This window comes from Galeopterus variegatus, unplaced genomic scaffold (assembly GCF_000696425.1).
Source record: "Galeopterus variegatus unplaced genomic scaffold, G_variegatus-3.0.2 Scaffold437, whole genome shotgun sequence".
In the NCBI taxonomy this organism is placed as follows: domain Eukaryota; kingdom Metazoa; phylum Chordata; class Mammalia; order Dermoptera; family Cynocephalidae; genus Galeopterus; species Galeopterus variegatus.
Genome location: NW_007726548.1, coordinates 548,113 through 562,370, shown reverse-complemented (window position 1 = coordinate 562,370; position 14,258 = coordinate 548,113). Strand labels below are relative to the sequence as shown.

The 14,258-nt window shown below is 46.2% G+C and overlaps 2 protein-coding genes across 2 annotated transcripts in view; one reads left to right on the top strand and one right to left on the bottom strand.

The window, feature by feature from the left end:
* The window catches only part of SLC31A2 (solute carrier family 31 (copper transporter), member 2), an 11,372-nt gene extending 2,369 nt beyond the window's left edge, over positions 1–9,003 (top strand). The window contains exons 2-4 of the mRNA XM_008568752.1: positions 4,812–4,878; positions 7,300–7,489; positions 8,478–9,003. Coding sequence (XP_008566974.1) covers positions 4,812–4,878; positions 7,300–7,489; positions 8,478–8,646 — 426 coding nt within the window. The 3' untranslated portion in view covers positions 8,647–9,003. The remainder of the gene's footprint in view (positions 1–4,811; positions 4,879–7,299; positions 7,490–8,477) is intronic.
* A 2,859-nt stretch (positions 9,004–11,862) lies between these two features.
* FKBP15 (FK506 binding protein 15, 133kDa) overlaps positions 11,863–14,258 on the bottom strand; it is a 69,422-nt gene continuing 67,026 nt past the window's right edge. The window contains exon 28 of the mRNA XM_008568751.1: positions 11,863–12,503. Within this exon, the coding sequence (XP_008566973.1) occupies positions 12,426–12,503 (78 nt within the window). The 3' untranslated portion in view covers positions 11,863–12,425. The remainder of the gene's footprint in view (positions 12,504–14,258) is intronic.

Below are 14,258 nucleotides of genomic sequence, written 5' to 3'. Positions count from 1 at the left end.
CCCCCCCCCCCCCCCCCCCCCCCCCCCCGTCCAAACCTGGCAGAGATGGTGCTGGAGGCTTCTGCTGAAGTTGAATGAGTGCAGTTCCAGTGTAAATGGAGTTTCAGAGGATTATTTGTACCTGGTTCCTGTTGCATATCAATATTTTGTGAACATTTTGCCATGTCAACAAATAATGTTTTTCCTAACAGGAGATATCTCTGGGTAGTAGGACTCAAAATGATCACCTTTTTTTTGCTACCATTTGAGCTTTTTACATTGAACAAGTACCACTTTCATATTAGAGGTATAAAAAGCTATTTTTATTTTTAAATTGTTCAACATGATTTTTAAATGACTGCCTAAATTTCCATTTTGTGGCTATAACACACTTTACTTGACCAGTCCCTACCAAGTGGCAAGAGAGCATCACAGTTCAGATGATTTCTCAGAGTGTGGCCCCACAGACATGTTTCCCAGAAACATCCAGAGTGCTTGTTGTGCATGCTGAGGTTTGAGAATCAAAACAGGCTTTCCAGAAAGATCTCTGGCTCTGGGTACCTGATCACTGGGAACCTTATCTGCTTGGGCAGATAAGTGGGCCTTTCTTTGCCTTTCTTGTTGATTTAATGGGGTTCATAATAGTAGGCACCTGTAGAGATGTCACAGGAAATGACACAGATGAAGGATGGAAGGTGAGCACATGCAGGCCCTCTGAAGATACAGTAGCTGAATGGCTGTTCTGTTCAATCAGATGGTTCTACATTCTTTCTCTGTACTGAGATCCAGGGTCTCCAGTGAGCTCAGTCCCTGAGTAGGGACAGGCAGGGGTTGGTGACATGAATCAGAACCCTTTCAGCACTGAAAGGCATGTTTGGTAAGCACATGGAATAGAACAACAGGTCTATTTCCAGGTCTCTACCAAACTTAAAGCTGCAGTGTCCAAGTCTGAACTCGGGGATTAAGGAGATGCACGGATGAGGTCCCCCACCCAACCCAGAAACAGGCACATTCCTTTTTTTTCTTTTGTGGGGTTTCAGAGTAGGAGTGGAGCTCAAGCGAGGAGCCTGTCTGTACCATGTTAACAGGGGCCTGTGAGTGAGGCTAAACCACGGGAAAGGGTTCCCAGAGTCCTATTCTCATTTTACAGATGAGGAGACTGAGGTCCAGAGGGAGCTTACTGTGTGTCAGTAACTGAAGGTCATGCAGCTGGTTCCTAGCAGAGCTGGGAGGCAGAACCAAGCAGTGCAGCTTTAGAAGCTGTGTCCTTAACCACTAGGTTTTGCTACCTCTGTTCAAGCTGTAACAAACATCAGAATCCCCAGAAAGGGGCTGGATAAAATCTTATGCCTCCCTTGCCTCCTGCAACTCTGTCCCTGGATTCTGATTTAGGGGTCTGAGGAGGCCCAGGAATCTGCATTTTTAATAAGGCCCTGGAGATTCTAAGGTGACGCTGCTGAAGCCCCTTGCCAGTGTGAGGCTCATTGCTGGCCCACGGTCTCCCAGGCCAGGGCACGCTCCGCCACACCCAGTGATTCACCTGGAATTTACTCTGTCTCTGCAGATCCAGGTATGACAGTATTGCTTATCCACACCTGTGTTCCACTCCTGTCCCTACCTCCACCCCTTCCTCTTTGCCTTTCCATCCTGTTTTCCAGCTATTGCCACCTGGGCTCTGGCCTTACTTTCCAATCCCCTGACTGATCTTTGTTTCTTTCCTTTGATTATTTAGTATAAGCTCTTTGTCTTTCAGGAAATACTGGCCAACTACTGGTTGAACATCCTTAGGATGGACTGAGCATAGCTGTCCTAGTTGCACAGAGACTTTTTCTCATCTTTTCCTTCCCCTTGCAAATTTCTTCCCTTCTTTTCTCCCAAAGTGGCCATATTTGCCTCTTCTGCTGTTTTCACACCTTCTTTCTGAAATGTTAAAACTAACAACCAAAAGACAGCCCAGCCTTCATTTCTGCTAGAACTGCAAACTACAGCAGGCTCATCTCCACATCTTAGCATCTGTTTTCCTCCTGTGTCAAATAAGGGCCTAGTAAGAAGACCCAGGTTCTAGTCCTGATGCTACCATCTACTCACGGTGTGACCTTGGGCATGTCACAACTGCCTCTTGGGCTTCCTGTGTCATTCTGAAAGGTTGTGTTGAGAGCAGTTAGGAGCAAAGAATCTGGAGCCAGCCTGCCTAGGCAAGGTGTGACCTTGGGCATGTCACAACTGCCTCTTGGGCTTCCTGTGTCACTCTGAAAGGTTGTGTTGAGAGCAGTTAGGAGCAAAGAATCTGGAGCCAGCCTGCCTAGGCAAAATCCTAGCTATGCAACTTGGCAAGTTACTTAAACTCTCTGTGCCTTAGTATTCTCATCTATAAAATGGAGTTAAGAAGGGTAATTTCCTCTTATAAGTGAGTTAAGACACATAACAGTTTCAGAGTAGTGCCTGGCACAGAATACTCAATAGGTGTTATTTTCCCCCAAGTATGAGAAAAGAGGGTGGCTGTAGATGAGCACTTCCCAAAGTGCATTCTATGAGATATTCTCCCACAGGATGCTCAGAAGAAAAGGGGAAAGAGGGTTCCAGGTTCAGCCTTCTGGCAGCAAAAAGAGCTGTTAAGCTCTATTTTGCCCAATTCTAGTTTCTCCCAAACTTACTTGACTACAGAATCCATTTTTCAATGTACCTCTTAACATCCTATGGTTCTTCCATACACTTTTGAGGAACACTGCCCCCAGCTTTGACACGTACAGGAAAGAAGGCAACTTGGGTTATTGAGCCCTTACTGTATGTCACCTTGTGTGAATGACTTTGGAGTGTTTTCTCTAAGCTTCTTTAGGAGGAAACTGAGGACTGAGAGAGTCCCTGATTAACACATCTGTTTTGTTCCAAATCCTAGACTCAACCTACTATTCTTTACTATGTTCTTTGATCCTAAATTTCGACAGGGGGAGGGGTGGAGAAGGCTAAAACTTATATGGCCTGTGGTTTAGGGCTGTCATCTGCAAAGAGAAGTTTGTGGCTCTGGTTTTCGGGAGGCCATGGAGCACTCACACAGCACAGCTTCCTGACACACTGGCACCTAATCAAACTGCCTATCCCTCCACCCCACCCACTGACGTTTACCTCACCCTGAACTCCCTCTGAGAACTGATGGCGCCCACAACCTTCATGAGAACCCATAGTCTCTCTCCAGGTCCTCGCCCCTTGAACACAAATTGAGAGCAACTAGACTTCTTATGATATCTTGGAAATCCCTTTCCCTCTTGGGACTATTTTCCCCAGCTGGAAATGAGAGGGGGTGGAGAAGGAATAGAGTGGACCAGATCAGCGAACTCCGTTTCAGCAGAGCTCGTACCTCTCTCTCCTCTTCACCCAGAGCCCTGTGTTCTACATAATGGAATTACAAGCAAGATTTTGTTTGCCAGTGTTCCCTGGCAATAAAAACTTTAAAGCCAGGGGGACTAAAAACTCTCTGAGGACACCTCTAGTGCTGACATTCAAGGACTCTAATATTTGGCTATTGTCTTAGAAGGCAAAGGCTTCCACAAGCTGATCCCAACTCAGCCAGGATCTCCGTAGCTGAGTGAGCACAGACAGTGTTTGTAAAGCTGCTTCTGTGGGCCAAGGAGGGCTTACCTGGCGACTAGATGGGACCTTCCCTTCCCTGAGAGGGTGAACTAACTGATTGATCCACTGGGCCTTAGTCTTGCCAAACACAGTCATTAAGCTTGGTGTGGACATTTCAAATCACAATCTCGGGCTGGCCAGTTAGGTCAGTTGGTTAGAGTATGGTGCTGATAACATCGTCAGGAAGTTTGATCCCTGCAGTGGCTTATCCTCCTTTCTTGGAGATTGCGAGGCAGCACAGTGTCCTGGAATGCAAAGGGCTTTGGCATTCAGCTTGATTCATCGTTGAATCCCAGCTCTGCCAACTTACTAGCTTTGTGACCTAGTTTCCCTAGTTTTCCTTCCTGGAAAATGGGCCTAATTGTCCCTGTCACACAGAGGACTGTTGTGACATTGAAATGAGATAATGTATAAAAAGCTATTGATGCCATCCTGAATACAAGGGTGAAGCTGGCACTCTCTGAAAAGGGCATTCAGACAGGCACTACATGGCCATTGCTTTTTCCTTGTCTTTCCTGTAGGGCTGTGAACTCATCAAGGGCAGAGACATTAACCTCTCTCCTTAGTGCTGGGCACAGAACTGGCTCAGCAAATGTTTAGTGAATGAGTGAACAGATGTGGAATACTGCCCCTGGGCCCCTTTCTTGATAAACACTGCTGGATCTGCCTGATTTACCAGGACAAAGGACTCTTATGCTTCCATCGTACAGCTCCCCTCAGGGAAGCCTTTCTGGAACTGGAGCAGAATGGCTAGGCCCCAGGGGTAAGTAGGGACAGTGGGACATCCCTGCATAGCCTGAGGGCACTGTGACATCCTGAGCTACAGCTCCCCTCAGGGAAGCCTTTCTGGAACTGGAGCAGAATGGCTAGGCATCAGGGGTAAGTAGGGACAGTGGGACATCCCTGCATAGCCTGAGGGCACTGTGACATCCTGAGCCTGATTGACCCACAAGGATGGACACTCCCCCACCTTCACTTCCACATAGAGCTAGGCCATCTTAATTGCCGTTCTGCTACTGACCTGCTTGGGTAAGTCCCTGCTCAGTCTGGCCTCAGTAGGCCCTGATGACCTCTAATGGCCCTTCCAGCACTTCAGTCCAGTGACCCTATTTTCCCAAGCTTCCAGAGGAGACTGCTGGAGAACATTAGGGACCATGATTTCCACTTCCCTAAGCCCCCTGTGATGCAGTTGCCTTCTCTTTCAGATGCATTTCATCTTCTCAGATAAAGTGGTGCTTCTGTTTGATTTCTGGAGTGTCCACAGTTCTGCAGGTAAGAATTGGGAAGCCCAGACTTATAACTTGAGAAGCCTTATAGTGCCAGGCAGTGGAGAACCTGGGTTCTCTTTATTCTCTGTGGGCATTTAAGTGAGCGACTCTTCTGGTATAAACATTGTGCAGAACTTTGGATTTATAATTCCATTTGCAACCACTACCCTTCAGATTGCAAAGGGCTTCATTATCTCACTGATCCTCACAAAGGCACTGAGAAAGAGGCCTGGTAGGCAGCTTTTCCCTGTATTATAGGGGAAGGAACTGAAACCCATAGAGGAGAAAAGACTCGTGCAGGGTCACACAGTGAGTAATCATTGGAGCCAGAACTAGACCAAGGCCTCCTGTTGCCCCCAGCACCTCCCTCATCCAGGAGTCACTGTCAGCATCAGTTCAGAAGCTCACAGCAGCTGCTGCAGCCTTGGATCTCAGATGAGACACCAATTTGAAAGGGAAGAGTATTCCTTTGACTTGAAAAGGCAGAGTTTGCCACTAATTCATGATGGAGTTACTTTTCAACTTAAATAACTACATCTTAAAAATAGATTCTAACACCAAGGTTCAGGGTTTAATCCCTGTACCAGCCAGCTGTGCCCCCCCCCTTCCCCTCCCAAACAGACTGGAAACAGCCCAAATGGACATCACTGCACATGCGGATCAAATGAATTATGGCCATCCCTACAATGAGTTACCATTCCAGCTACCTACTGCTGAATAAACACAGTGGCTTTAAACGACAGTCATGTTATTATTCTCTTTCAAGGTTCTGTGAGTTGACTGGGCTCAGTGTGGTCCTCACTCAAGATCTCTCATGCAGGTATAGTCAGACAATTGCTGGAACTAGAGTCATCTGAAGAGTTCCTCACTTTCATGCTGGTTGTTAGCTAGGACCTCAGCGGGGTTGTTGGCCAGACATCTACATGTGGCATCTCCTATGGCCTGGGCTGCCTTGTGGCAGAGTGGCTAGGTCCCAAGAGAACAAGGTAGAAGTACATGAGATTTTTAAGACCCAGCCTTGGAAGTCACATAGCATTACTTCTACCTGTACTGGCTGAGGTGGTCACAAAGGGCTTCCCAGGTTAAAGGGGAGGGAACATGGATCTTACCACTTGATGGCAGGAATGTTGACACTGTAGGAACAGCATGTGGGGTGGAATATATTGGTGGTTGTCTTTGGAAAATATGATCTCAAAGATGCTATGAGGCCACTGGGAAAAATAAGGTAGGTCTGTGTGAACTAAATGGAACCCATATTCAAGGTACAATTGGATGATAAAGACAGACACAGAAGAGTACACATGGAGAGGATGCTGTCATTTGGACAAATAAAGGCTTATATATACATTTAGTAACAGGGTTGCTCTGGGTAGGCAGAAAGTTCCAACCCTCTAATCACATGGTTGGTTCCCCCAGCAACTACCCCCCATCCTGAGGCTATCCTGGAACCCCCAGAAACCAGTTATCTTATTAGAATACAAAAAGATTTACCACTTTCGGAGTTTCCAAAGGTTTTAGGAGCTCTGTACCAGGAAACACAGGGCATAGACCAAATGTTTATTTCTTACTAGGTCACAGAGCCCAGAGAAATATTTAGCTGCACCATTTGCCCCCATCCTGAGGCTATCCTGGAACCCCCAGAAACCAGTTATCTTATTAGAATACAAAAAGATTTACCACTTTCGGTGTTTCCAAAGGTTTTAGGAGCTCTGTACCAGGAAACACAGGGCAGAGACCAAATGTTTATTTCTTACTAGGTCACAGAGCCCAGAGAAATATTTAGCTGCACCATTTATTATCCCTCCACATGTGAAATAGAAGTAGCAACTGGCAGTTGATTTTACACAGCAGCTCAGTAAGCACTTAATGTTTTCTGGAAAATAACTGTTTTTCCTCCCGCTCTTATAAAAGTAATACGTACTCATAGGAGAAACTTTAATTAGGCAAGAAGAAAATGAAAACCACCTGTATACTTTGCTGAGCTAACTATTCCTCCTTTACTGTATACCCTTCCTTCCAGACCCTTTCTGTATATATGTAAACAGGACCTTGCTGTAGGTACTCTTCTCTTAACAGGAGGTCATGACAGAGATCTGTGCCACTTGCTGGGGGAGTGGCTGGGCGATGGTATATCGCTTCTTCAGCTTCAGTCCCTGGTTTTTCTAGGTTTCTTCTCTTCCTGATGTCCAAACTACACTCCAGTAGGCCAATCCTACCAAGAAAGGTCTGGAGAGGGAGAAGGGACAGTGAAGAAGTTCTGAGCTCAGTGAGGGTGGGGAAGAAGATGCAAGAGAGGTCAATGCAGTGGCTTTGGAGGGAGTGGGTGAAGGTGCTCTTCTGCCACCTTGGCCACATCTCCGGGAGCGGCTAGAAGGGAAGCAGTGCTTGCCAGGTCAGTCCTCTGCAACGCAGCCTCTTTTGACAGGCATGGCCCTTTCGGTGTTGGTGGTCCTGCTCCTGGCTGTACTGTATGAAGGCATCAAGGTTGGCAAAGTCAAGCTGGTCCACCAGGCTCTGGTGAGCCTGCCCACCTCCGCCAGCCAGCAGAACATCGCTGAGACAGACCTGGATTCTGCAGGCACAGATTCACCCCCAGTCAGCAGAACCCGCCTCAGGTAGAGGCACTCAGTGTGGGGAATGGGCAGAGTACTCACATTCACCCTGAGCCCAGAGAGCATCACCCCACTTCACAGAAAGGAAATTGGGGCCCAGGGAGGACAAGGACTTGCCAAAGTGGTTACAGTTAGAACAATGAATGAGAGCTCAGGTCTCTTGATGCCCAGGCCAAAGTTCTCTCTATGAACAGCCACTTGGGAGGCTCAGAAGGATTTCATTAGGGAACTGTGATCTTCAGAACTCTGGTGTAGGCCTTTATCTAGCAAGAGCTGTGGCCACTCAGCCCTCCCCTAGGTCACTAGGCTTCCAAACCCAGGAGGGGATCTGCAGCTGTCCAAAAGCAAGTGATAAAAATTGCTGTCAGCAATATATCCCATTGGCGGGGGAGGGAGGCACCCTCTTCTCTCCTTTCCTCCCTTCCCTTCCCACTGTGATTGGGCAACCATTTAGGGTCCCTATTCTGCCCTCTCTCCAGCTCCAGCCTCACCTGTGCTTAGTGAGCCTGCCTGCTCCATCACCAGCTACCCTACATGGGTGTCTCACGTCTTCACAAGCACCCTGCAAGGTGTTCTTATTCCCATTTTACTAATGAGGAAATTTAAGTTTAGAGAGGTTAAGACATTTGTGCTAGGCCACATTTAGTAAGTGGCAGAGCTGGGAACTGATTTGTCACCAAAGTGCATGCTCTTTTCATTGTCAAACCACCTCCCGCAGTAGATTCGGGGGAAAAGTCTGCCTACCTGATGATTTCCTCATATCCCTTATCAGACAAGATTCATATCTCATCATTTTCCCTTCTGCCTAGGATTCTAAGAAGCTCAGAGTTAAATGTGGTAGAGATATGTCTCTCTAAAAAGAAATCTCTCCTGTGTTGAGAATACAAATTATAAGCCAGTCCTCTAACTCAATAGCCCTTTCTACTCCCTGACATCAACTCCCAGTTTCCAGCTCATTACCAGCATTAACTTGGTTCTCCTTTTTATCTAGGTGGGTTTTGTGTCACCTTGGCCAGTCGTTAATCCACGTAGCTCAGGTGGTCATCGGCTACTTCATGATGCTGGCTGTAATGTCCTACAACACGTGGATCTTCCTCGGTGTGGTCCTGGGCTCTGCTGTGGGCTACTACCTAGTCTACCCATTTCTCAGCACAGTTTAGCTGAGGAGGGATGTGCAGGCACTGATGCTTGAGGGAACTGGGACCTCTTCTTCCAGATACTGAGTGCAGCTGCGTTTTCTTATGGCTGTTCCTCACCTAGTTCCCAGACCCTGGAAACTTTGAGCTGAAGCCAGCACTTGTTCCCTGGAGTTCAGAGGCCATTGCAGCCACCTTCCTCCTCAGCCAGCCTGCACAGGGCCCAGGCCGAGTCTTGTGCCTTAAGAAGGCTGCTGTGACCAAAGGGAGAATGGAGAGAACAGAACCTGTGGGTGGGGTTGCTGAGCCCATGACAGTACATCTCTGTGAGTCAAAACTTAATAATTTCCAAAGATCTTCAAGACAGGGAGATGGGTTCTGAGTGATGAAGAGCATGGAACCTGATACCCTCTGCTCTCCTGCTTTGTGCCTTATCTACAAGAGCATCTTCCATTTGACTTCCTGACCTCTTCTGCCTTTGGGAGACAGAAACCAAACTAGCTCCCTTTTCTCACCTTTCTGCCTTTGGAACACATGAAGATAGTCTCTACTACGGATCATGTTGACAAAGATTTTTCATTTTTCCCACTGAACTCCTGGTTGGCAATTTTGCATATTCATACAAAACAAAATTTTAAATGAAATGATTTCATTTTATTCATGAGGGATGGCAACATCTGCTGAGACCTGTTTGCCTTTCTTGTGGGGAGAATAAGTGACACCTGAGTAAAGGCAGAGGGGAAGGATTGTTATCAAACCTTCTGGCTTGTCTGGATAGACTGAGCTCCTCCCATCAGATGGCATTGCCTGCAGGAGGAAGATCATCTAATAGCTTTGGGTGTCTGGGAAGCTCTTCATGGCCTTAATGTCTCCTCTTATCCTGATCCTCCTTTTTTGTAGAACAGAAAACTGCACTTAATACTATTCAATACTTAGTATTCTCTATTTATTACTGCTCACTCCTAATGATCTAGTGGAGAAACTGATTCATTCACTTAAAATACTGGGTAAGCCACGCTTGTCATGCAATAAGCAGTCAAACCAAAGCCATGAACAGTTTTAGAGTTAGATGGGACTCTCCAAATAGTTGAGCCTCTTCACTTTATGAAAAAAGGAAACAAAGATCCAGGGAGAGAAAACCACTGCTGTATACTGAGATATCTATGCTCAAGTACCTCATGGGCTAGGTGAAAAGATGGTCTTAAGCTTTGGGAATTAAAAACAAATACGCTTTAATAAATATATATTTTTAAACAGTCTGTGACTGATCTGTTTCTCCTCATTCTAACAGCGAGCACACGATCCCCTAGAACAACTGCAGGACTGAGTGGGGTAAATGGAACTAACTGGCAGCTCTCTATGAGGATCTTTGAGGAGCATGTCTGTCCCCCTGCTATGAAGACAACTCTGTGCTCAGGGAAACCCAGCCCTGAAATACTGTGCCCATTATAAGAAAAATCACTATAACATGGACTATAAAAACCTGTGTTGGCACGATTATTAGTACCTTCTCTTCCTAGGGGCAGAAACAAAAATATCACAACCACTTTTTAATTTATAAGAAGTAACTGAAAGTAAAGTACGTGACACCTTTGAGATTGATCAGTGCATTCTCCCCATGTGTGCAGGGACTGGGAAAGCTGTCCAGTGTCTCAAAAGGTATAAGATTTCTGACATCCAGTGTAGTCCTGCTGAGGGAGCTTCATCAATCCATCTCTAAGTCCTGACCAGCTATGGCTCGCTCCCCTGGGGCACCTCCATGGGTGATTAGTAACCTCTTCAATTTGATACCGTCTCTTTAATTGTGGTAATATATTTGTGGCTTTTATAGTATAGAGGGCTTAAAATTTTTTAAAATCTATGCTGTAGAGATTGATTATATACTTAAACTTAGTTAATCCATTGCTCTCATTTCAACATTCTTCAGAGCCAAGTCACAAAGGATGGTATTTTCCCTACTTAGATGGTTTTTTAATGTAACAAATACATATATAGTGCTTATTATGTACCAGGCAGTGTTCTAAGCACTTTACAAATATTAACTTATTTAATCCTCACAAGGTAGAAATTATTTCTGTCCTCATCTTAGAGATGAGAAAGCTGAGGCACACAGAAATTAAATAAATTCACCCAGCTAATAAGTGGCAGAGCCAGGCAGCCTGGCCCCTAGTCTATTTCTGCATCAACTCAGATGAGCAGGTAGAGGTGGAGAGGGAAAGTAAGTTGGCAAAGGCCACCCAGCGACCAGTGAAGCAGGGATGTAAATGTAAATCGTGAATACTGAAAATCCTGCACTCTTTTTATTTTACCATAAAATTCTGTTTCAGGAGATTTGGGGTGGGAACTGGGAGCCTGTACTTCTAAAAGCATCACCGCCTCCTTGTCCCAACCCAGTGATGGTCAGGCAGGGAACACTAACATGCTGGCCAAGGGCCCAGGCTCTGAAATCAGATGGCCAGGGTGTGAATTCTTGCTTCTGCACCTACTAGCCATGTAACTTTGGACAAGTTACTTCAACTCTTTAAGTCTCAGTTTTCTCCTCTATAAAATGGGGATAACATTTTTTTCTATAAGGGTTGTTGGCAATAACACAGTCTGCGTAAAGAGTCAGACAGCAGTGCCTACGTGTTAAACAACAAAGTTCAATAAATGGTCGTTCTCCTGGGCCCGCATGTGGGAGACAAGCATAAAGCCTGCAAGGATAATGTCTGGCCAGATGAGTGGAATTTGTGTTCCTATCTTATAAAAACTTAAAATCAAGGGATATTTTAAATTAATGATTCTACTTTTTGATGACTGGTTGCATGGTCTTTGGAAGATCCTAGAATAAGTAAAATGACCACAAAAATTTCACTGCTCTTCTTTGCATGATTCCTGGCCCCAAGTTCAGAAGGAATGGAAGCTGCTTTCAAAGTGAAGAATCCCTCAGGTGCCATGGACAGTGGCATGTAGAGACCCTCCCGCCTTCTCTGATTGGCGTTCTAGGCTGTAGGACCAAGCCTGCAGGAGCAAGTGGACGACAGGACTGGTCCTCAGATAACCACAATGCCCTGAGCCTTACACGACTGAGATGAGCTGAGACAGCAGAGTAGTGACTCTCTCTGAAAGCCTGAAAGTTCTAGGGTTAGGCACCAAAGGGACGTATCACAATACGTTTCTGCACATTATCTGACCCAGACCTGTCACAACTCCTACTGTTAGCCCTTCAATCCAAACTCAGTTTCTCTCCAAGGACTCAAGTCAAGTTTCATTGCAGACATTTATTTTAGTTTTGTTAGTTTCATATATTCATTGACCTCTTGTATCAGATTTAAGGCAGAGAAAAGACACGTCCCAAGACTGCAGGCAAGGCTGTTAACCGCACCAGGATTTAGATGGTATAATCTACCCTTGGTTCTATGAGGGATACCCCAGCCCAGGGAACAGGTCTTGTCGCTGGGGCACCGTTGAGCCCTAGGAAGCAGTTGGAGAAGTACTCCCAAGTCAGTCTGAGAGTTAATGAAGAGAATAAAAAGCTTGAAAGAGGATAGGACTCCTATAAGTCACTGGCTGCAGGGGAACCTACTAGCCCTTCCTTCAACTGGCTGCTGAAAACACCAGCTTTTCTGAAGACAGGCTCACACTCCTCTTCACCAGGTCAGGTGGGGGCCTCAGAAAGTGGCTAACTCAGACACCTGAACTACTGTCCTCAGGATGCTCACCTTGACCTCGCCCTGTGGCTCACCTAGACCCAGGGCTGGCTGTGCAAAATCATGCTTGGGGAAGGGTTGGTGGAGAAGCCTGTGCACCAGTCTCCTGGGTCTTCATCCCAGCCAGTCAATGTCACCGTCATCATCATCATCTCCAAAAAGGGGTGTTGGGGGCGGGCGTCCCTTCATGCTCTGACAAAACAGGAAAGAGTAGTCAGTGCTCGCTGTCTCTACACCAGCTGGACTTCTTGCCTGTGAGGTGAAGTGATCTAACATCTGTTCCTGGCTCTGGGTTAGAAAGGAGAGGGTCCTGAAAGGACTGCCCCTGAGGCCTTGCAAACCTCATGCTCTGACAAAACAGGAAAGAGTAGTCAGTGCTCGCTGTCTCTACACCAGCTGGACTTCCTGCCTGTGAGGTGAAGTGATCTAACATCTGTTCCTGGCTCTGGGTTAGAAAGGAGAGGGTCCTGAAAGGACTGCCCCTGAGGCCTGCAAACCAAGGCTTCCAGATAGCTGAGACAAGCGTGCAGAGAAGGGAGGCAATCTTTTAACAGAGACAAAAGACCAGCTTTGTTTGGCTAATTTTGTTATTTATTTGTGAAGCACATGTATTGATTTGACAGGTTTTCCTCTCATGTGGAAACACACATTTTGAGTGGAAAAAGTAGGGTCAAAGAGGTGGGAAGGGAGTAGGAGAAAGAAACAGAGGACTAGAGCAGCCCTAAGAGAGGAGAGAGGATGCAGGAAGATGAAGGCAGGGTGGGAAGAATACAATCACATTTGAAAAAACACTGTTGTTGTGGCCTAAGGTGGCCTGACTGGCTCTGGACATGAACCCCATCATTTGAGAGGGTTGAATTTGGAGGCTTGGACACATTCCCAAGTGGAGAATCCCAAGAGATGAAGGAAGCCCAGGAACACAGGGCCCCAGCCTCCCATTCCCCTGGTCTCACTGGCCTCACCCATGTTCCCTCCAACCAGGTAAGAGGATAAAGTGTATTAATGGGCCATGAGAGACTCTCCCACCCTTTTCATGACTTGAGCTCCTGGCCCTTTTCCTCTGAATTGGCAGGAAACAGGTCCCATGGGGGTAGCAAGGACGGAGGCTAGAGACAAGCACAAACTGAATAGTCTCTACTAAGGTACCTTCTCTTCTTGCAAACTACCATTGACTGGAATCAGTCTTCACAGAGCCAGGCCAAAAGGAAGGCAGTGGGGCGAGTACAGAGGTCTCTGAGCTAATCCTATCACGAACACCTACTAACGGACTTTGGACTTCCCTCTGGGCATCTATTAAGTGATCTCTAAACTCTGAAAGTATAGGATTTCCAAGTGTGGCCCACAGCTTCTGTTCTGTCCTGGCTAAAGTTCTGGCTCTACATTCACCAGCATTTATAACCTTAGTTATAACCTTAGTTATGTTATTTAACCTTCCTAAGCCTCAATCCTCTGATCTATAAAATGGGACAAAAGGGCCTTCATCACTGGATTAGCAGAGGACTAAATTAAAATGTTCGTAAAGTAGTTTTCAGAGTATCCAAGAAATAGATGTTACTTGATGGTATTAGCATTAATATCAATAATGTGCTATGAATTTAAAAAGTTCAACATAGAGCTGGCTCGTGGCTCACTTGGGAGAGTGTGGTGCTGATAACACCAAGGCCATGGGTTCAGATCCCCATATAGGGATGGCCGGTTAGCTCACTTGGGAGAGCATGTTGCTAACAACGCCAAGTCAAGGGTTAAAATGAAAAGATTAAAAAGTCTAACATATGGGGGCCGGCAACACTGAGGGTTGCGATCCGTTGCTGGACACGGAAAAAAAAGACAAAAAGACAAAAAATAAAAAATAAAAATAAAAAAAATAATAAAAAGTTCAACATAGAGCTGGCTCATGGCTCACTTGGGAGAGTGTGGTGCTGATAACACCAAGGCCATGGGTTCAGA